The 23088-nt window shown below is 39.9% G+C and overlaps 1 protein-coding gene across 3 annotated transcripts; it reads right to left on the bottom strand.

The window, feature by feature from the left end:
* Positions 1-2995: 2995 nt before the first annotated feature.
* Positions 2996-22680, bottom strand: LOC132771837 (beta-1,3-galactosyltransferase 5-like). Of its 3 annotated transcripts, none has more exons than XM_060770310.2 (3): positions 21880-22680; positions 8746-9531; positions 2996-6304 (listed from the first exon to the last, which is right to left on the bottom strand). In XM_060770310.2, the coding sequence occupies exons 2-3, from the start codon at positions 9088-9090 to the stop codon at positions 5276-5278; spliced, it is 1374 nt and encodes a 457-aa protein (XP_060626293.2). In that variant the 5' UTR covers positions 9091-9531; positions 21880-22680; the 3' UTR covers positions 2996-5275. The 3 variants fall into 3 exon arrangements, with proteins under 3 accessions (XP_060626293.2, XP_067322820.1, XP_060626294.2); XM_067466719.1 differs by lacking the exon at positions 21880-22680 and adding an exon at positions 10626-11025; XM_060770311.2 differs by lacking the exon at positions 8746-9531 and having other exon boundaries at positions 21880-22675.
* Positions 22681-23088: the final 408 nt, after the last annotated feature.

The following is a 23088-nucleotide window of genomic DNA, read 5'->3' as shown; positions in this document are numbered from 1 at the left end:
ACTCAGGTTCACAGTTTGGGTGTGGTCCTGGATTTATCACTGAGCCTGGAACCCCAGGTCTCGGAGGTGACCAGGGGAGCATTCGTACACCAGTTGCTCCCGTACCCTGGGAAGTCTGACTTGGCCATGGTAATCCACACTCTGGTTACATCCCATACAGACTACTGCAATGCTCTCTACGTGGGGTTGGCTTTGAAGATGGTTCAAAAGCTTCAAATGGTCCAGCGACTGGCAGCCAGGTTATTAACAGGAGCGGAGCTCAGGTAGTACACAACTCCTCTGTTGCACCAGTTCCACTGGCTGCCAGTCTGCTACCGAGCACAATTCAAAATGCTGGCTTTAGCCTATAAAGCCCTAAACGGTTCTGGCCCAGCTTACCTGTCCAAACGTATCACTCCTTATGAACCATCTAGGTCCCTAAAATCATCTGGGGAGGCCCTGCTCTCGGTCCCGCCTTCTTCACAGATTTGGTTGGCGGGAATGAGGGAGAGGGCCTTCTCAGCGGTGGCCCCTTGGCTATGGAACTCCCTCCTTAGGGATATCAGATCAGCCCCCACCCTCCTAACATTTTGTAAAAAAGTTAAAACCTGACTTTTTGAGCAAGCTTTCCCAAATGCAGTGTATTTATTTATTTATTTGATGCATTTGTTAACCGCCGCTCTCAGCCCTAGGGCGACTGTAGCAGACAAACTGATCTACAGAATGACTGGACAATGCGATTGGATAAGGATTTTAATAATGAGACGCTGAGCATTTATGCTTTTATCAATTTTATTATTTTATCTAATGTTATTTATGCTAAATGTATTAATTGTTTTTATGTTATTGTGGGCATTGAATTATGCTGTTTGTAAACCGCCCTGAGTTGCCCTTATGCTGAGAAAGGCGGTATATAAATATGGCAAATAAATAAATAAATAAATCATGCTTAATGTACCTGACCTGAGGTCCCAGAGCAATCTTTTGGCTAGCATAAGAAAAAGAAAAAGTAAAGTGCAACATTATCTCTTTGCTGGTGGCAGGCATGTAGCCAGGAAGGGGGGGGGGCTTGAGGGGCTTCAGCCCCCCTCCCCTGAAATTCTCATGATGGTTCGCGAAAAGGCCTTACTGGTGCATTATTTAAACTGTTATGTTTATTCATATCATGATCTGATCACCATACTCAATATATCCCATATGCATGGGGGTATTGGGGTAATGATACAAAAGGTTTGCTAGGCTAGACCCTCTTTCACTCAGACTCAGCCCCTCCCCCCGAAACTCAGCCCCCCCCCCCCGAAGCCCCCCTCTGAAAAAATGTACCCCCCCCCCCCCAAAACGAAATCCTGGCTACGGGCCTGGCTGTTGGTATTCATTCCTCATAAACATCAGTAATACATTGAACAGGTCATAAATATCTTGTTCCTTTAAATACAATGAAGCAAGAAACAGTACTTGATATAATTCAGAGTATTTGAACTATCCCAATGTAACACACTACTTTTAAAGTTCCCACTCAAACAAGCAACTATGTTCAGAACAGAAACATAAACATGATTTCTAAAGAAGATCACAATGTCATAGCATGTCCAAAAAAATAACCAAAAGGCAACTATGGAAATTAACTTTGGAGGACAGGTAGTTTGTATCAGTGCAAATATGATCAGTACAGGGCTTACAAAATCTGTGAAATTGACTTGAAGGAGATTTAGGACAGACAAAAGGAGTACTGGCAGTCCCTGAGTTACAAACATCCGACTTACAAACTACTCATAGTTAAGAACGGGGCTGAGACAACCAGAATTGAGAGAAATCTACCCCTCAGAAGGGAAATGCATTCCTGAAAGACTTATCATGGGGAAAAGGTGTCCCCAAGGAACCTTTAGCGCTAATCCTTGTTACCACAGCTAGCCAAATTGTTCAAAATCCAATTGTCACAGGGACAGAAAGTAAGGTGAAATCTTCTGAACATGAGCACAAACAGAAAAACACCACAGGAATGTTAAGCCTTCCCTATGCTATGTGGCTAGAGTTATACTTTTAAAAGTACATATTCTGACTTACATACAGATTCAACTTAAGAACAAATCTACAAAACCTATCTTGTTCATAACTTGAGGACTGCCTGTACTCTTTTAAACTACACATAGCTTAACTATGAAATGTGTAACCACAAGTTGTGGTGATGGATACAAATGTAGATAGCTTTACAGTAGGATTAAACAAATTCATGAATAGTATAGCTAGCTACCAATGGCCAGAAGCTACCAATGGCCTTTTGGAATACCTGTATTTACATATACATACATAATGAGATATTTTGGAGCTAGGACCCAAGTCTAAAGACAAAATCCAATTATGTTTCATTTACAACTTATAAGTATAGCCTGGTGGTAATTTTATACTCACTAACTTTAATACTTCTGTGTGTGAAACAAAGTTTGCATACATTGAACCATGAAAACAATCTCTCAGCCACCCATGTGGACAGTTTTGGAAGATTTCTGGTTAAGGGACGCTCAACCTGTATTGGTATCATGGCTTCCTTTAAGCATTCCCATAAGCATCTGGTTGGTTACTGTCGTAAACAGGATACTGGGACTAGACAGATTGTAGATGTGACCCATTGGATTTTAAAGAAAGCTATCTGGTTACAAAAATACAAATCCTTTTTTAAAAGATTGGCTCTTCTGATGCATTTTTATTACTTGTACAAGCTAAAATATTTTGGATTAAATGGCATTTAGGTCCAGCCTAAACTGAACATCATCTTAACATTCTTCGCCTTCATACTGGATGTTCTAAAAGATACAAAGACAGTACTTATTTTCATTCAAATGTTCAACTTGTTCTTTTAACAGTTATCCTTCATAATTTCCTCATTTTCGAAAGATATGTGATATATCTGATATTTTCATAATAATTTCAATGTTGCTACTGTCTATTAAATTAAAAATCCCTATTTATTTCAATAAGAGAGTTTAACACACATTTTTAGAAAGCATTCCTGTAAACATGCATTTGGGAATAAGACAATATAAATTTATTGGGATTTACAGAGATTTGTGTCATTGGACCAGAATACAAATTATGCAGGCCTCCAGATGTTGTTGGACAGCACCTTCCGGCATTCTTCAACAGTAATTGTGGTGTTAATGACTGAAAGAAACTGCCTGGAAAATCATATAATTTCTACCCCTGTTAAAACCTTCGTATTACAATTAGCAGTATGTGCTTCGGTTCAATATGTCTCTCCCAGTGTCAATAAAAGGACTTTTCCAAAATCAAGCTGGAAATTTCCAGGCTTCAAAAATACTGTAGCATATTTAAGGAATTTTTCAGAACATGAGGAATGCTGAATGGACAATGTAGATGCCTGCTTTCAAATAAGCCCTCTTCCACAAATGTCCCCCACATGGCTAAAAGTGGATGAGACTAGGCATGAAGGTGTTCAGAGAGCCACATAAGAGCCTCATCACATGAGACAAATTAAGTGTCCTACAACACTTTCAGGACACTTCCTCCACGCTGCCCACCAGACACCATCACATGATGTACGGCAACTTCCTGCAGGGCACAAGGGAGGCTTCCCATGTTTCGTAGAAAACCACGGAGTCACATGGGAAAGGGAAGCATCAGCTGTGGATGAGATAGGGTGCAGGGCACTAGGATTGCCTCACTTCCCTGCTGATTCACCAGACTTTGGCCCTTTCCACACAGCTGAATAAGATCCCACATTATCTGTTTTAAACTGGAATATATGGCAGCATGGACTCAGATAACTCAGTTTAAAGCAAATATTGTGGGATTTTCTGCCTTGATATTCTGGGTTATATCGCTGTGTGGAATGGCCCTTTGAATGTGGTTTTGATGCTCTAAGATAGGCATCCTCAAACTGCGACCTTCCAGCTGTTTGGGCCTCCAACTCATGGAAGCCCTAATGAGCTTGTTCAATTGTCAGGAATTCTAGGAACTGAAGGCCCAAATAGCTGGAGGGACGCAGTTTGAGGATGCCTGCTCTAAGGCAATGGTCTTCAACCTGTGAGTCCCCAGGTGTTTTGGTCTACAACTTCCAGAAATCCCAGCCAGTTTACCAGCTGTTAGGATTTCTGGGAGTTGAAGGGCAAAACATCTGGGGACCCACAGGTTGAGGACCACTGCTCTAAGACCCCTTCCATACAGCTATATAAAATCCACATTATTCACTTTGAACTGGATTATATGGCAGTGTGGACTCAGATAATCCAGTTCATACCAGATAATGTGGATTATCTGCCTTGCTATTCTGGATTATATGGCTGTGTGTAAATGTTGACTTACCAAGTTTCCATTGATTGAATGTGATTTTATCTGCCTGGATGAACAATAGGATTTGGCCCATCATGATTAACTTTTTGCTCCACATTTAACTCAGATTTTGAGAAACAATATAAAAGTCTTAACCATTGTCTCCACCTACAGTCTTGATTCAGAGCAGTTGAAACTGCAACCCAATCAATAGTTATAGATATTTTAAATTATATTTGCCCCTTTTTTTTGTCGTGTCAGGAGCAACCGCTCCTGTTGTGAGAGAATTGGCCGTCTGCAAGGACGTTGCCCAGGGGACGCCTGGATGATTTTTGATGTTTTATCATCCTTGTGGGAGGCTTCTCTCATGTCCCCGCATGAAGAGCTGGAGCTAATCGAGGGAGCTCATCTGCCTCTCCTCAGATTCAAACCTGCGACCTGTCAGTCTTCAGTCCTGCCGGCACAGTGCTTTAACCCACTGCGCCACCGGGGGCTCCCTGTTTTGTTTTTTTATTTGCCCTGTACTTATAGAAATGTCATTATAAGAACACTGGATGCCATCCTGGTATTGGCCTTACTCCTGACAAGAGAAGTCTTGCTAACTTGTGTAATATCAAATTTAGAAAACGAAATGTTTAGTTTCTCAACCCAAAACAGCTGTTGCATTGAAACAGACATTTAATATTGCAGTATTATGCAATATTATCTGTGAGTAAGCCGCATTAAAAACAATGAGCTTTATTTCTAAGGGAAAAGTGCAAAGGATTAAACCAGTTGTTCTCAACCTGTGGGTTCCCAGATGTTTTGGCCTTCAACTCCCAGAAATCCTAACAACTGGCAAACTGACTGGGATTTCTGGGAGTTGTGGGCCAAAACACCTGGGGACCCACAGGTTGAGAACCATTGGATTAGACTGCTACCACCCACCTTCCTCAAAATAGTACTGCCTCCACCCCTGAACTATATAATGTGTGTGTGTGTGTATGCCACAAAACAAAGATTTTTTTATTCAAACTTTTCTGTTTTTCCGCATATTTTGAGTACTGTGTTTAGACCGGTGTGGTGGTGATGGTCTATGATAATCACTACTTGGACACTTTTCATCCATTGATCTCTCTAATGCATTCCAATAGATGAGCAACTCATGAGGTTTTACAAAATGGCTTGTCACAATTTTCTTAAAGGAGCAGGGTGAAAAGGTGAGCCTTTCTGGGAAGAATGTTTGCTTTGAGTCAAGTTCTTCAAGTTCGATATTGAGTTCAGCAAGGCACAGTCCAATGAAAACATCCTCCAATTTAACAAAAAGGACATTTTCAGAAATGTTATACACCTGACTGGCAACATCTGATGAGAAAACATAACCTGTCCCTGAACAAAAAGGAGGATATGTGTTTGCTGGATATTCTTCTTTACTCACATACCACTTGCTGATTGTTTCCCGTATTGGACGCTCATTCAATTTTAAAAAGCCAGTAAAGAATCTAGTATTTCTGTTTTTCTTTAGCAGGAGTTCTGTCAGATAGTAAGTATTCACAAATACATCAGAGTCTGTTTTCATCACAAAGCTGGACTGTGGACAGAATTTATGAACCCATTCAATACCCATCATGGTCTTTCGTGTTAGGTTGTAGTAGGTATCTGTAAAATCCTTCTGGATAATATCTCCATATTTTAGGCTCTCAGCTGTAACAGCATGTTGGTCATCGTGATTCAAAGTAGTTCCCAGAAGAAAATAGGTCACAATACGTTTGTTGTCTATCAGTTTTTCTTTGCCCCATGTCTCACGAATGGCCATCCGAGCTTTGGATTGCGCATGAGATGAAGTTGCAAGTATCACCAGGAATGGGGGGTTCCTACTACAATCTGTAAGAGGCAGCTGAAGGAAATTTCCAGTGTCTCTCTTAAAGGAAGGAACCTCACTTTTTCTCTGACAGAATATGCAAATGCCATCAGAACTCAGTTTGATAAGAAAACAGAAAACAATGGAGACCAAAGCCATTGTGAAAAAGAGCATCTTCTTAAGTCTTTTGGGAGCCATCTGAAAGACAAAAGAAGTGAATGAGACACAGGAAAACTATTAGTCCCTTCATAAATGTAAAGTAAGTAAGGTTTGCTTCATCGAAACCTATGAATGAGGTGTTTTGTATTACAATGAAGCACGGGGGACGGGGGAGGAGATGATTACCATATCATATGAATATCAAAGAAGTATTAGTTTGTAGTTTTAACAGATGTTTTGAATAGTAGCTAGACTAGGAATGAATACCCTGTGGTAAACAGGCTGCATACTGACCCACACAAAAATAAAACCTTCTCCTGAAATCTCTACTCTTTTCTGTGAGGAAAGAGAAACAGAGCTGTTGCTCTTTATGTCCCTCTGCACAGGGAAAGGGATTGGATACTTTAGATGGATGCCAATGAATGAAAATCTATGGATCTTTTGGACACATCTTTCACACATTCAGCATAAGTGTGCATTTGTCACTAGTACAGTGGAATAGTTTGAAAAAGGACATTTACTAAACTTTTCTCCTGACAATGGGAATTCCCTGTCCACATACCATTTTCACAAGACAGGCAGGCTTTTTTGAAATAACCTACATTTAAAAATCTAAAAACTAAGATTTCAGACAAAAGGATTTACAACTCTGAGTATGTGTCCATGCTGTAAAATTAGAGTTTGATACTACTTTAACTGCCAAACTACCAGGATCTATGGTTTTGCAGAGGTACTTATAATTCTTTAGTTCTTCCCCTAATCTACAAAATTTAGCTCTCTAGCAGAGAATTAAGAGTATAGAATAGAATCATATTGGTTCACGTGGTATCTAACTGTTTTTTTAGTTTATTTGTAGAGTAAAAAAACACTAAAGGGTTGCTGAGCATTTTTTGAGACCACAACCACATAAGAATCAAATTGTGACTATAAAGCATATACTGTCCTTTCAAACCTATCCATGTTTATTCAGAAGCAAATTCCATGTACAAGACACAGCAGAAAAATAATGAGTCTGGCAAGGCTGTGAACAAACTAACAATACTGCTACCCTATCTCCCCCTTCACATGGTGGTTAGATTAACTCCTTCCATAAACTCAGTACAAATTTGAACTTGCTACTAGGCTTATTAGATTTTAAAAAATGGTTCAAAACTTGTTTCAGATGTAGGGGGCGCTGGTGGTTCGGATCTAAAGTCAATTCCGATTTTCACAGAAAAAAAAATGTTCAAAACTTTTCAAAACTTCAGAGACTTCTGAATCTTTTATTAATGGTTTCAAAGTGTTATTTCCTGCTTCATTGAGTGGTCTTAATTTTGAAAGTAGTTGTTTTATTCCAGAAATGGGGGGAGGGAAGCAAAGGGAAGAAATCCATCCACTCTGGTTAAAACCGCAGGGAAAGGAAAGGAATCCATCCACATTAGTTTAAACTAACGCGGGAGAGGTTTAAACTGACGCGGGAGGGAAAGGAAAGGAATCCATCCACACTGGTTTAAACTGACATGGGAGAGAAAGAAAAGGAAAGAAATCCATCCACATGGTTTAAACTGACGCAGATCCATCCCATCCACACTGGTTTAAACTGACATGGGAAAGAAAGGAAAGGAAAGGAATCCATCCACACTGGTTTAAACTGATGCGGATCCATCCCATCCACACTGGTTTAAACTGATACAGGAGGGAACGGAAAGGAAAGGAATCCATCCATACTGGTTTAAACTGAAGCGGGAGGGAAAGGAAAGGAATCCATCCACACTGGTTTAAACTGACATGGATCCATCCCATCCACACTGGTTTAAACTAACTCGGGAGGGAAAGGAAAGGAATCCATCCACACTGATTTAAACTGACGTGGATCCATCCCATCCACACTGGTTAAAACCGCTTCTCTCACTTAAGACTCGGGAAGGGGGAGGAAAAGGAAGGGGAAAAATTCATCCAGGCTGCTTTACACAGCTTTCCAAGACGCAGGCAGAATGCGAGGGGAAAGGAGTGGGGGAAATTCATCCACTCTGCTTTAACACGGCTTCCCAGGCTTGAGCCAAGGCCAGGGAAGAGAAGCGAGGAAATGCTGAATGATTTCCAATTCACTTACTGCTTCGTAACAGAAATGGAGGGAAAAAAACTTTGGAAGGGCAAAGGAATTTCCGGTTTCCTTAAAAACTACGAAATCACTTCAAAAAGCAAATCTTTCTGAATTTATTTTGAATTATGAATATTCCTACCAAACCTAACCATGCCTACTTGCTACAGTTGCTATGCAGTTGTTAAGAGCATCTGATGTGAAGTTGTACTCTATTTATGAAGATCAGCTAAAATTAGGGCAATGTTATGTTATCAAATGTTGTGTAAATCTTGGCAAATCCACTACTGTGACTTATGAAAAGTTACAAAGGGCTTATGGAGAACATTCACTATCCAAGCCACAAGTGTACAAATGGCAGGAGGCCTTTTCAGAGGGCTATGAAAATGGAAAGACAAACCTTGTGGCAGAAGACCTTCACTCTCATAAACAGACAACAATATGGAAAGAGTGAGGATGCTTCTGATGTCAGATCATCAACTGATGTTGAGAATGATGGCAACAGGGTGGTTCCAAAAAATTTCACAACTGAGCAGAACGGCAATTGGAGGGATGTGTGTGTTGGATTTCTGAACCGTCTTGAGAGGGAGCCAGGATTCTTCAATTGTGTGATCACAGGTGATGAATCGTGAATTTGTGAGAATGACCCAGAGACTAAATGCCAAAGTCGGAAGTGGCACACTGCAAACTCTCTCCATCCCAAGAAAGCAAGACTGAGCAAACTAAAAATCAAATCAATGCTCATTTCATTTTTTACAGTCAGGGGGGTTGTCCACAAGGAGTCTGTGCTTCCAAAACAAAGAGCCAATCAAACTATTAGGAAGTTCTTGAAAGGCTCAGGAAGAGGATGGCACATGTGCAACCAGGCATTGTATGCATTTGGATGCTACATATGTCACATAGCAGTCTCCATCATATTTTCTTTCCAGAAAAAAAAGCATTCCTGTGGTTCTCCAGGCCCCACCCCCCTCCATTCACCAGATCTTGGTCCCAGTGACTTCTTATTCCCCAGCTCAAAAACCACTTGAAAGGGTGCAATTTTGAGACTTTGAATAATATCCAGAAGAGTGTAACCGATGAGCTGAAATGCAGTCCAGGAGAAGCCTTCTATCACTGCTACAAACAATGAAAATGATGTCACTGTCGCAGTGTAGCTGTCCAAAGGAACTACTTTGGAGGAGATAACCTTGATTTGGACACAGAATAAAATTCATGGTTAAAAGATAATCAGTCTCATTACTTTTCAGCCATACCTCGTACTAAGACTACATGAAAAAGTAATATCATGAAATGTTTCTCTCATTTAAAAAATGTGTAAGAGCTTTTTGCTGAGCTTTTTCATTCTCAAAAATTCATAAATTGGTATGCATTGTTATATAGTTCTTATAACAAATATGCATGAGGGAATTTGGCATTCTCTCTTCCTTGAAACATAAAGATACAATGCAGATTTTTCTTTTTGTAGTCTCAGATTGGAAAGGCAGGGTTCAAATCCCTGCTCAGCCATGGAAACCTACAGGATAACCTTGGCTAAGTCACACTCTCTCAGCCTCAAAGAGAAGCAAAAGGGAAATCCCTTTTGAACAATTTTTGCCAAGAAAACCTATAATAGTTTGACTTTAGAGTCGTCATAAGTCAGAAATGACTTGGAGGCACACATCAACAACATGAACAACATTATCTGGGAGAATGATTCAGTACTAATAACAACAAAGTGGAAGCTTTGTTGAAATAGTAATTTTATGCATAATGCAGGACTAAGCAAAATATCACTCAATTAAATATATATTGCACTTTTTGTTATGTAAACAGTAGAGTCAGAATACTTAGAATACAAAGTGCAGTTTCACTAGCAAGAATTTAACTTTATCTGATTAAATTCTTGTCCTAAAAATATCACCTTTCACTTAGTGGTTTGTTGATATTTCTCCCCCCATCATCCATACCTCCTTACTCTAATATTATTTTCTGGATTATATGTTCTACCCACAAACTAAACAGAGTGATAACATGCAGCTTTGTGTAACCTCCACCAATGGGACTTCTGCCAAGGCCATTCTGTTTCTCCATTTTGTCACCTGACAATGGCTCCTTGTCCAGGGAATAAGCTAGAGTTCAGGACAATCATATTTTGTGGCACATCCATTTGTTAAAAAGAGAACCATAAATTATCACAATCTACATAATTTAATGGATCAAATTTAACAGAGACTAGGATGTGGAACAATGACTTTAAACTACAAGAAAGGAGATTCAATCTGAACATTAGGAAGAACTTACTGACTGTGAAAGCTGTTCAGCAGTGGAACTCTCTGCCCCGGAGTGTGGTGGAGGCTCCTTCCTTGGAGGTTTTTAAACAGAGGCTGGATGAGCATCTGTTGGGGGTGCTTTGAATGCGATTTTCCTGTTCTTGGCAGGGAGTTAGACTAGATGGTCCATGAGGTCTCTATGATTCTATGATTTTAAATGTATGTTTTCTTCTAAAACCACAAGAACTTGAAAGACTAAAGACTTGGAAGATCTTCTATGAAGGAGCTACATGAGCTCGTGAAATGTAAAGATATGTCATTATAGACGTAACTCAGAATCCTCAATTTTTCCATTTTCTATATATAGTTTTAAACGGAACAGAGAGGAAGAAAATCAATTCATTTAAAATGCTGTGCTAGAGGAGAGTTCTACAGATACTAATGGTGACCTGAAAGACAAATAAATGGATCCAAGAGTAAATTAAACCCAAACTCTCACAAGAAGCTAAGATTATTAAACTGAGCTATTATTGTTAAAAAAAATCATGAGATAAAGTCACTTGCTGAGAAAATAAATTATGTTTCGAAAAACTGAAAGTGGGAAAGTGCATTACAGGTGGATTGATTCAATAAAAGAAGTCATAGCCCTGAGTCATTAAGATCTAAACAGGACTGTTAAGGACTAACAAGAATTTTATATCTTCTGGTATCAGGAGCCAATTTCTGCTGTTAAGCAGTTCACCATAAATCTTCTCTGCGACATCTTGAGGCCAATAGGAGGTTCCGGTGGAGGACAGTGCTGGCATCCGGGAGGACTAAAACTCTTTCTCATGGATAAACTATGATAAGAGACTGGGAGTAGGGGGAGGGGGGGCTGGAATAGGCAAGAAGGAAGGAGGGACTAAGTAGAAAACCAGGAACTTTTGCATTACTGACTTTATCTCAGCTGTAGAAACCAAGGCAATAAAACTAAATCCAAAGAGTGCTTTGTGAGTAATCTGCGTTGCTGGAAACAACAGGTCTTATTTCTTTGGATCTTCAGTGCTAGAAATAGTATGTTGGACCAAATAGTCTTAGTCTGAGTCAATAGGTTTCTTTGTATCAAAGTGGTAAAATTAAAGCTTAACTAGGAATTTTAGTCAAGCATATTTGAAGAGCACCAGGTTAGTTAAACAGGTCATCATTCTTGTTATGTATCATTTCTCCTTTCACAATTCAAAAATGAAGAGGTGCATTTGGCATGGAAAAACAACCCAACAGGAGTCTATTAATCAGGTTAGAACAGAAATTGCTCTTGCTAATTCCCTACTAAGTAAAAGGATATAACCAGCTATTCCACACTGCTCTATTTTTTTCCTCCTTTCACTCATGGAATCATAAATCTTCCAGTGTAGCGTTACTTGCCTGTTGGGTTGATAGATTTTTCATAATGCTTCCATAGAATTCCATTTAAGACAGTGCAAACATATACACATCTATTCAGAAACCTGTCATGATGAAATATTATCCATGTTTGTTCAGTTATAAGTTTTACCAAAAACAGTACAATTTATTTCTAGATAATGCACAACAGTACAGTCTTAGTGTTAAAGGTGTTAAAGGTGACTTTAAAGTCTTAGTGTTAAAGGTGACTTTCTGTGTTGCAGTAGACTGACATAGTGACTCCTAGAAGTTGTTCTTGTGTTTTGTAGAAGCTTCATTTGTTATCTAAAAACATTGACAAGGAAAATAAAATACTGTGTGAAGAATGCCATTGTTCGCTTTTCCAGTCTGTTGGGCATGTCCTACTCCATAGCGCCCCATTTCTTTTCTCCCTCTCCCTTTCCTTTTCATTCTGTGCCCACAACAGACAGACAGCCTTTCTCAGCAACTGAGCATATTCAGTCTTCATTAGACTTGATAAGTGTCCCCATACTTTAGGGTTCCCTTCCCAAGGGTGCTACTTAAGTAGAATGAGGTGTCTGTCTCAGGAAGCTCATCATGAATGTCATCAGTGGTAGGCTTACATAATGCAGTTGAAATCATTGGATTCCAAACTAAGAAACATCAACATTGGTTTGATGAGAATGATAATGCACCTCTTTCACCTTAGTCCACTCCAATGTGTCATCCCCATCTTCATTACTCCCAGAGAAACCCATAAATGATTCTTCATCTGTGGGAGCAGTAAGTATATCCCAGATCCTCTTCCTCTGACGCTCTTCATCTGATTCTTGCTCTCGAGTAACCCTCTTAGTTCCCCTATTCCCATCCATTGTATCTCCTTCCTCTCACTCACTCATTGAACCTTCGTCTCCAGAGAACCCCTCGAATGAATCCTCATCGGTAGGTGCCATAAGTATATCCCAGATCCTTTTCCTTTGTTGTTCCTCATCTGACTCCTGCTCACGAGTACCCCTTTTTCCCCTTCTGGTGCCCATACTACTGCTTGCAACATTACTTACAGGCTCTACTACAACAGGACCCACAGGCTGAGAACCACTGATCTAGACACTATAGTTCTTTTGATGCAGCCTAAAATCCCACTGGTTTTTTTTTTTTTAGCTGCTGCATCACACTGTTGGCTCATGTTCAATTTGTTGTCCAGGAAGACTCTAAGATCTTTGTCATATGGCAGTTGTCAAGTCAGACATCAACCATCCTGTATTTTTCCTTTTTTTTTTTTTTTTTGTGCTTAAGTGAAGTACCTTACCTTTGTCCTTGTTGAAATTCATTCTGTTAGTTTTGTCCCAGCTTTCTAATCTGTTAAGGTCATTTTGGATTCTGATCTGAATACAGTTCCTCGTGTTGTCCCCCAACCATAAAATTATTTTCGTTGCTATTTCATAACTGTAATTTTCGTTTCTGTTATGGATTGCAATGTAAATATCTGATATGCTGGATGTATTTTCATTCACTGGACCAAATTTGGCACAAATACCTAATACGGCCAAATCTGAATACTGGTGGAGTTGGGCGGGCATTGATTTTATCATTTGGCACTTGTAGTTGCTGGGATGTATAGTTCACCTACAATCAAAGAGCATCTTGAACTCCACCAATGATGGAATTGAACCAAACTTGGCACACAAAACTCCTATGACAAACAGAAAATATTGGTTTAGTGGTCATTGACCTTTGAGTTTTGGAGTTGTAGTTCACCTACATCTAGAGAGCACTGTGAACTCAAACAATTATGGATCTGGACCAAACTTGTCATGGATACTCAATATGCCCAAACATTTTGGGGTTTTTGGTGAATTTTGGGGAAAATAGACTTTGGCATTTGAAATTTGTAATTCCTGGGATTTATAGTTCACCTACAATCAAAGAGCGTTCTGAACCCCACTAATGATAGAATTGGGCTAAACTTCCCCCACAGAACCCCCATGACCAACAGAAAATACTGTGTTTTCTGATGGTCTTTGGCAACCCCTCTGACATGCCCTCACGATCCCCCCAGATTGAGAAACACTGCCATAAAACCATTGACTGTAATTTTACAAGGTCTGTAACCTTTTTTGCCAGAGTGTTAGTGCCTCACCAAACTGCAACTCCCATAATTCCATTCCATTCAGCCATGCAGTTAAAGTTGTGCCAAATTGCATCAATTCTGCAGTGTAGATTCACCCTGGTCCCCTTCAACCAGGAAACTCTAGTTAATTGATATAAGTCCCATTAATTTGTCACCCCACCCACTTTCAGAGAGATCACAGTTGAAAAACACAGCTGGGACCCCATACCTGGGGGCAGAAATTGTATGGTTCCTTCCAGAGATCAGAATACTGGGAGGTGAAATCCAATTACTTCTGCAGGAGTGCACATTTTCCTCCATATGGCTTCTTGAGGGTGCAAAATGAGGGCATTCTGTTCTTCAAATAAACATTTCCTACATTCCCAAAATCTTCTCTCCTTCCCCAAATCTTTTATGATCCCCCAGATCTTTGCATTGCAGAGAGTGAAACACTGACAAATGTTTCCTGCTACAATGCTGTGTTCACATTGCCCTGGTCATTCGCCTGTGTCTTTTCTTCAAATGCCCAAGTGTATTTCAAAAACTTCAGTTGGAATTTTCAGTGACCCTAATCCTAAAAATTTGTAGACTGCAGGGAAATTTATGGGGGGAGGGTAGAGACAGAGGGGACAATTTCCCTCATTCATCTCTCCCTGTAGTTACTCACATATATGTTCTGTGTAAAAGGTGGGGGTTAATCATGTAGCAACTCCCAGCATTCTTTACCATTGGGGTACTATTCCATTATCTAGGCGGAGGCCACCAGGGGGTGTTAGGGACAGAATTGTCCCATTCATGGGGGGAGTTGAAGGAGGAAAGCCATTTCCCACATTTTCGCTGCTCATTTGCCCCCTCCCATTCCCATATCATAAATAAGGCTTGTGTCCACGACGGTGACATGGGTGGGGGGCAATATCAGGAAAACAAGGTAATGGTTTTCCTCTTTCAACCCATCCTCCACTGCCATAAATGGGACAATCCTTCTCTCTCTTGCACCCCCTAGTGGCCTCCACCAATGAAACAGTACCATCATTAGCTAGTTATGGGTGATGGGAACTGAACTCCAGTGTCTTGTAGAAGGGTTCCTGATTTTAAAAAAACAATATTTCAATTCAGTGCACATCCACAAAATGTTTATGTGTTCAGCTCCCTGTTTAATTGTTTTTTAAAATAATTATGCTTAGCAGTTCAAAAACATACAAATGTGAGTAAATCAATAGATACCACTTCTGCAGGAAGGTGATGGTGCTCCATGTAGTCATGCTGGCCACATAACCTTGGAGGTGTCTATGGACAACTCTAGCTCTTCGGCTTAGAAATGGAGTTGAGCACACACACACCCAGAACTGGACACGACTAGACTTAATGTCAGGGGAAAACTTTACCTTTACTTTGTTATGCCTACACTGCTTTCAGATACAGTGTTTACTGTAATAAACAACGGGAGTAATTCACATGAAACAAGTTTTTCACCCCTAATGGGATCTCCAAACTTCTCTCTAAGGACTCATCTAACCCTCACCAAGTCCCTATAGTATCCCTGCTGTATGTTTCCCTATAGATTGACCCTTTCTTTAAACCACTTGAACATTCATTTTGGCATATGGCATGAATCCTCTATTCACTTGGCTGAACACTTTCAACTGACAGAAATGTATTTCCAGAGACTTACCCACCCCCTCTTGTACTGTCTAATTTCCATTTTACCAGATGCTTTTGTAGTGCTTGAATATCCATTTTGGGGCAAGGTGTGACAGAACTATGTGCTCACCCTGACTCCCTCGGGCAATAAAAGAGACTTTCTAGATGCATTCATCTCACACCATTTTTGAAAATGTTGATTGCCCTTACTCCCACAGTAGGGAGAAATTTTATAATGAGAATTTTTAGAACTCCAGTATTTAGTGTGTAGGCTTCAGCTTGGTCTGTTACATAGGAGGAGGTGACTTGTGAGCGGTTGCAATTTGTGTCCCAGTAGAAGGGTGCTGTTAGCAAAACAGGATGTAGTTTTTCTAGCCAAGACTGTTTATCAGGATAGACCTAGGGCCCTTCCAGACAGGGATCTGATCTCAGGTTTTCTGTTTTAAACTGGATTATATGAGTCCACACTGCCAGTTAATCTGGGTTAAACAGAAAAGCTGGGATCAGATCTTGGGATATAGGGCCTGTCTAGAAGGGCCGCTATCCAACTGGTGGAGAAGTCATGCATGCATATTGTCGCACTTCAGTTGTCTTTCTCCATGTGTCTTCAAGTCATTTTTGACTTTCAGTGATTATAAGGTGAACCTATCATGGGAGTTTCTAGACAAAAATAATTCAGAAAGGGTTTGCCATGGCTTTCCTCTAAAGCTGAGAGAAAGTCCCTTGCCTAAGGCCACACAGTAGGTTTCCATCGCAAAGCATGAATCCAGATCCTGGTCTTCCATTATCCCAGTCTAACACTCGATTCGTTACATCCTGCGGGCACTATACGTTCTCTATACATCCACTTTTTAGAAATTAGAGAACTGTATAATAGCTAATGTTCTCAAACATTTGGCATCCAGTTAAAAGTTTTTCTGTATAGTACAACCAAATAGCCAGTGTGTAGGAGGAGAACGTTAGCAAAAACAATGCACAGAAGGAGCTCAGGCATGCTAGAGTTTAAAAAAAACATGAAAACAGACTTTCTTAGTTAGGTCTGTAGCAAAAGGAAGAACAGGAAATGCATACAAGTCCACTGCATACAAATGACAACAAAGTGGAAACAAGGAACAGAGAAAAGACAAAACTTCTCAACAGTTTCTTGGTCTCAGTCTTCTCCCAAAAGTGCTCAACTTGGGGATAACGGAGTCAAGGATGCAGTAGGAGAATCATAGACTCATATAGGGTTTTGGGCAGGGCAAGGGATCTCTTGGTTTTTAGATACTGTTGTTTCTCCTGATTAAAAAAAAGTAATACTGACCTTGTGATGAATGTAAGATGAATGTATTGCCAGTTCTTAAGTTCCCAGTTTGAGTCTGATAGGGAGGCAGAATTCCAAAGGAAGGGATTTTCTCCCTTAAAGGGACAATTATTTCCCTGTAAGGGACACTCACCCATGCTTTCCCCTCTCAACATGATGATGTGTTAAGACATGGGGCAATGCAGTCAAAAATCAGAAAAAGGGATTCCACCTAAACATTGGGGAAAACTTCCTGATGGTAAAAGCTGCTCAACAGTGGAATATGCTGCCTCAGAGTGTGATAGATTTCCATTCTCTGGAAAGTTTCAAGCAGAGGCTGGAATATCATCTGTTGGGAGTGTTTTGTGTGTTCCTTCATGGCAATGGGTTGGACTGGATAGCCTTTGTGATCTCTTCCAACTCCATGATTCTAACCCTGGACTTTGTGTGAATATGCAGAATTGTGAATAATGCCAAACCTTGTTGAAATGAAGGCTTTCTGCCCTAAACATACCATAGATGATGACCTAGAAAATGGCCAGGGAGTACATATTTTGTTGGATGTGAATAAATAAAACCATGGATACTAATATTGCAGAATCAGAGTAGGAGGGTTGTCATACTGTACTTTGAAGTTTCTTCAAAGAGGCAACTGGCACACCTCAATTGAGTGTGGCCTGGCATGGGTGGCGTTTCATATAAATCTGTCATATGAGGAATATTAATTTGGTAAGAACAATGGGGGAAGGACCAACCTAAAACATGGATGTTCTATCTGCCTTCAAAAATAGTGATATCTAAATTTGGGCAGAATTGGTTTCTTTATCATCAGAGATAGCTCATAGGGTCACACGATATCTATTATGGACACACAGATGAGAATGCATGAAATAACATTTTCTTTTTCTTAAAACTTCTACCACCCAAATAAGTGAACACAAGAGGGTGTTTTTCACTGCAGCTCGGTCACCTCATACCGGGAGTGAGCAAACTAGTGCTCTTCAGATATTTTAGATTATAGTGCCCATAGCCTCTTTTGTAGTCTTAAATGGGTTGCAGTCCAAAATATATGGGGTGCATTGACATAATTGTCATACTAGATGGACTTTGCATCTGATAAACCCTTGGTTTTTCCTCTGGTGACCAACTGTCTGGACCACCTGCTCCACGGGGCATCAGCCACCACCTCTTTTTAGAAACTGAATGTAACACTGTTTCCAGATATGGTTAGTTTTCTGTTTCAACCACTTTCTGCGTCTCTGTCTCATCTTTTCTTCCTCCCATGGCTACTTTTGGAGCATCTTGAGTTTTGCAGTTGTTCCATGCAACTGAGGTAGGATTAAGTGAGCAATAACTCTAAAAGATAGGAAAAGTTCCCCAAAGGGAATGTAGTGTCATCTTACAGATTTCAGTATAACAGCTGTAACATGAGAAAAAAGCTAACTTGGTGGATTCCTTTCTCAACATATGGGACATTTTTTTGAAAAGGGGAAATTAGATCCTGAGTTTTTATCCTTGGGAATAAAGGACACTGCTGCAAACATATGTAAATTACAATCTTTGTTTAACAAAGGTATTGGTTACATGAATATTTTAATTCTCCAGAGAGTGCCATATTTGCATTATTTTTCCTATAGTTAAAATAGGAGTTTGTGAAAGAATGGAAGATATTGTGCTAGCTTTCTTAGAAATTGTGTACAAAATTTATTTATTTATGGTTTATTTGAAACATTTATATATCACCCTTCACACCCTAAAGGGGGCTCAGGGCAGAGCACAACATATAAACGACAAACATTCAATGCCGGGACGTAAATAGACTATACACATACATAAACATTAAAATCATTAAAATCATGCTTTCTGTCAACATTAAAATCCAGGATTCTTCTACTAAGGCAGTGTTTCTCAACCTGGGGGCCTCGCAAAGGAGATTTAAGAGGGGGTCATCAAAGACCATCAGAAAACACAGTATTTTCTGTTGGTCATGGGAGTTCCATGTGGGAAGTTTGGCTCAATTCTATCATTGGTGGGGTTCAGAATGCTCTTTGATTATAGGTGAATTATAAATCCCAGCAACTACAACTCTCAAATGTCAAGGTCTATTTTCCCCCAAATTCCACCAGTGTTCACATTTGGGCAGGTTGAGTATTTGTGCCAGGTTTGGTCTAGATTCATCTTTGTTAGAGTCAACAGTGCTCTCTGGATGTAGGTGAACTACAACTCCTAAACTCAAGGTCAATGTCCCCGAAACCCTTTTAGTATTTTCAGTTGGTCGTGGGAGTTTTGTGTGCCAAGTTCGGTTCAATTTCATCATTGGTGGAGTTCAGAATGCTCTTTGATTGTAGGTAAACTATAAATCCCAGCAACTACAACTCCCAAATGACAAAATCAATCCCACCCAACCCCACCAGTATTAAAATTTGGGCATATTGGGTATTTGTGCCAAGTTTGGTCCAGTGAATGAAAATACATCCTGCATATCAGATATTTGCATTATGAATAATAACAGTCGCAACATTACAGTTATGAAGTGGCAATGAAAATACTTTTATGGTTGGGGGTCACCACAACATGAGGAACTGTATTAAGGAGTCGCGGCAGTAGGAAGGTTGAGATACACTGCACTAAGATCTTGTCTCTCTGTGTGTGCATAGAGAGAGATGGTATGAAAATGAATGTCATGTATCATGTTCTGCAGTTGATGGTGGTTGGTGGTGGTAGGCCTAGCAGTTGGTGATGGAAGGGTTGATGTAAGTCTTAGTTCTAAAGAGTTGAATAATCTGTAAGTAAGAGTTCATGGGTGAAAGCATGGAGGGATGCTTTCCCTCCATGCAAGAGATGGGTTGCAGCTGGGTGTTTCTGGATATAATGAGCTAGCCTTGGGACTGATCTTTGGGAGAAATGTATTTGTCTGATTTTTGGTTGTTGATGCTGCTGGTTTTTCCCTGGGTTTATGGATTTTCAGTATCCTGACCTGTCTCCTGTACACTTAGAACTCCCGAACCTTGACTCTCTGGACTGACTTTTGACTATGGTATAGACTCTTGATCCCTAGACTTTGCTCATTGAACTCTTGACATTTGACCACTGGACTGGATCTTTTGACTACGGTGTTATCTTGAACCTGCAACAGTGTTTGCTGTCAGTTTTCAGTTTTATATTCTGTGGGTGAGTGCTATCTGTATGTTTTGGACTATTAAAACAGCCAGAAAGTTAGTGCTGTTTTAATTAAACTGTTTGATACAAACTGGGTGTTTGTATGATTCACCTATGCCTGAATAATGGCAGAGCCCTGGCGTCGTGACAATGAACAAGAAGATGTTTGCTTAAAAGTGCAATACCTTTTAGGACAATACATATAGGGACAAATGTTAGAATACACATTGGGTGTGAGGGATTTGTTTTACTTTTTTAATTGAAACTCCAGATTCACTAGCTTTGTGCAAAAAAGCTTAAAGCTAACCCACGTTGCACCCAGATGTTTCATTTTAAGAGCCAAATTGATTGGATTTCCCTGTCCGCAAAAACCTAACACTAATTATGCCAAGCTTTCTTTATTTCAGCAGCATAACTTGGTAGGGGGTCATTTTGTTATTGCTGACTAAGTAACTGGAAGTCAAGAATGCTTGCAGATCTACTGGAAAGCACACAAAGATCTACCAGTAAAGGGAGATCTACATTCTGCTCACCTTTGCTATACACTGACTAGTGAGTACAGCACTATCGATTTCTGCAGAAATGATCTGTGAGATGCTTGTTAAACCAAGCCCTACATTTCTGTATAGTGGAATAGAAATAGATCAAAAGCCAACTGCACTTGGATGAAGCTTACTTTACTGCTGCAGTCTTGTATCATGTGTATTCTCAGACCATGCCGATCTTTCTCCAGAACCAAAACTCCACAAGCTTGTTTGCATACACACACACACGCACACACATACTCCAAAGCACATTTCATTCTTGAACTCTATTTGGTCAAGAAATGCAATGTGTCTGAAAATTATCTTTGTGATTTTAATTTTATATATCACTGAAATTATAAAGACAATTTTCATGCACTGTATTCTTACTATGCCAGAAACTACATCTTACAAATATCATTAAGAAATACTCTCATTGTAGCATCTAGAAATATCCTAGATTTTTTTTTATCTAGGTCACTTACCTTCTGCAATCAGGCTGAAATTTCATGAACATCCATACCTGTATCTTTAACTCTTCTGACAAATATCACTTTGCTAGATGGTTGAAACCATGAGAATGTTGTATAGGAAATATTTTTAAAAACTCTCCTCAGCTCCATGGTCAACCTTTTGAATATTTTTCAAACACTAATTCATGTCTGGCTAGTGGCTGCATTGATCAAGGTGGGATATTTTTTTAAAAAAAATGTTCTCTGTGCTATTGTTTTGACATGAAAGGAGTTGTTTTTATGAGGACAGAAGTACGCAGGTGTAGATCTCTTAATTAGAGTATGCCAGATGGAAAAGAAAACAAGGCTGAATAGAAGGAAGCATTTTCTGCATGTGCAGCTTTTCTTAACTCTGCAATATTCCATAAGCCACACTCCTGGCCAGAATCCCCTCTTCTGTGCCACCACACAAGGACCCTTGCTCAAAATCTCATTTTAATTCCCGATTATACAATTTTAGCCATTTATTTTGCAAGAGCAGAATAATGCTTTCCGTTTGGGGGTGGGTGGGATCCCCTAGCAGAAATAATTCTGTATGACAGCATGCTCCTTCTTCCCTAATTAATGAAAACTAGTAAGCGGCTCATATGAGTTTTGACTATTTAGTTTAAAATATATAACTATCAGTGTCCCAGATGTACAAACACAGATCTAAAATACCCAACTTTCCTTACCTTCTGCCTCTTCTGCAATGCACCGCTTGATTTTTCTAGCCATGTTGCATGAAAGCTTCAGTGAGATGCTTCAGATCTTTCTCTTGAGAAAACGATGCCAGTCTCTTGTGTTCATTTGTGGATGCTCCCTTTGCCATCCAAGGGACCAATTTGATCAGTGACAGTCTCCATAAGCTCACTGGATTGGGAGGGCTCAATCGCATATGTAAAGGAAAATCTCTCTTGGAAATCTCTTTCTTTTCCTCTCCCCCGTAGCAGACAGTACCACTGCAGTGTGATCGGCAGCAATAGGGAAGTTAGGAACTGTCTACAAATATTCTCACTTTTTATTCCAGGAAAAAAAAAACTCCACATACCTTGTTGCTAGAGAATGTAGACCTTTTATCTGAAAGAATTGAAAAGCCGTTCTGCATCATAATCCTTTTCTAAGAGGAAAAGTACTGACAATTTCTAGAAAACAGATTTGGTACCAAAACATTGCAGAACTTGAATAGTTCATCTGTTTAAAATATTCTCATGTACCTGCCAGCGATTTCACTGAAGAAATGCACCGTAGACATGAACAAGATTGCACTACAAAGCACATTTTTGTGTTTCCACCCCTTTGTAATCAGAACATAACACATATACAGGCAGTCCCAGCTGCCTGAACAAGACTGGTTCTATAGGTTAGTTCCTAAGTTGAATTTGTATGTAAGTTGAAACAATACATTTTAAGTGTAACTTCAGCCACACACACACACAAGCTTTAGATAGTGTAGGGAAGTGTTAACACCCCTGTGGCATTTGTTTTGCTGTCTGTGCCCCTGTTCAGAACATTTCACCTCACTTTCTGTTCCTGTCATCATTGGATTTTGAAAAAAAAATGGCTTTTTGTGGAAACAAGGACTGGTGAGAAAGCTTCACTGGAAACAACTTTTCTCCATGATAACTCTTTCAGGAGTGAATTTCCCTTCTGAGGAGTAGATTTCTCTCACTTCCTGTTGTCTCACCCTTGTTTATAATTATGTGTACTTCGGGTGTTTATAACTCAGGAACTGCCAATACCTGGCAGGAATTGACAAAGTACATCTGACAGATGATCATCCAGCCTCTGTTTAAAACCTTCCAAAGAAGGAGCTTCCACCACACTTCGAGGCAGTGTTGGTTTTTTTTGTCATGTCAGGAGCAACTTGAGAAACTGCAAGTTGCTTCTGGTGTGAGAGAATT

This window comes from Anolis sagrei, chromosome 3, assembly GCF_037176765.1.
Source record: "Anolis sagrei isolate rAnoSag1 chromosome 3, rAnoSag1.mat, whole genome shotgun sequence".
NCBI lineage: Eukaryota > Metazoa > Chordata > Lepidosauria > Squamata > Dactyloidae > Anolis > Anolis sagrei.
The sequence above is the reverse complement of the archived record's forward strand: the minus strand, read 5'-3'. Positions and strand labels throughout refer to the sequence as shown.

Coding starts and splice junctions, on each gene's coding strand:
- LOC132771837 (XM_060770310.2), bottom strand. CDS start 9,090: ATGAGCATTGATTTGATTTTTAGTTTGCTCAGTCTTGCTTTCTTGGGA. Junction 6,305..8,745: donor TGAAGGTCTTCTGCCACAAG/GTTTGTCTTTCC, acceptor TTTGTCTTTCAG/ATGGCTCCCAAAAGACTTAA.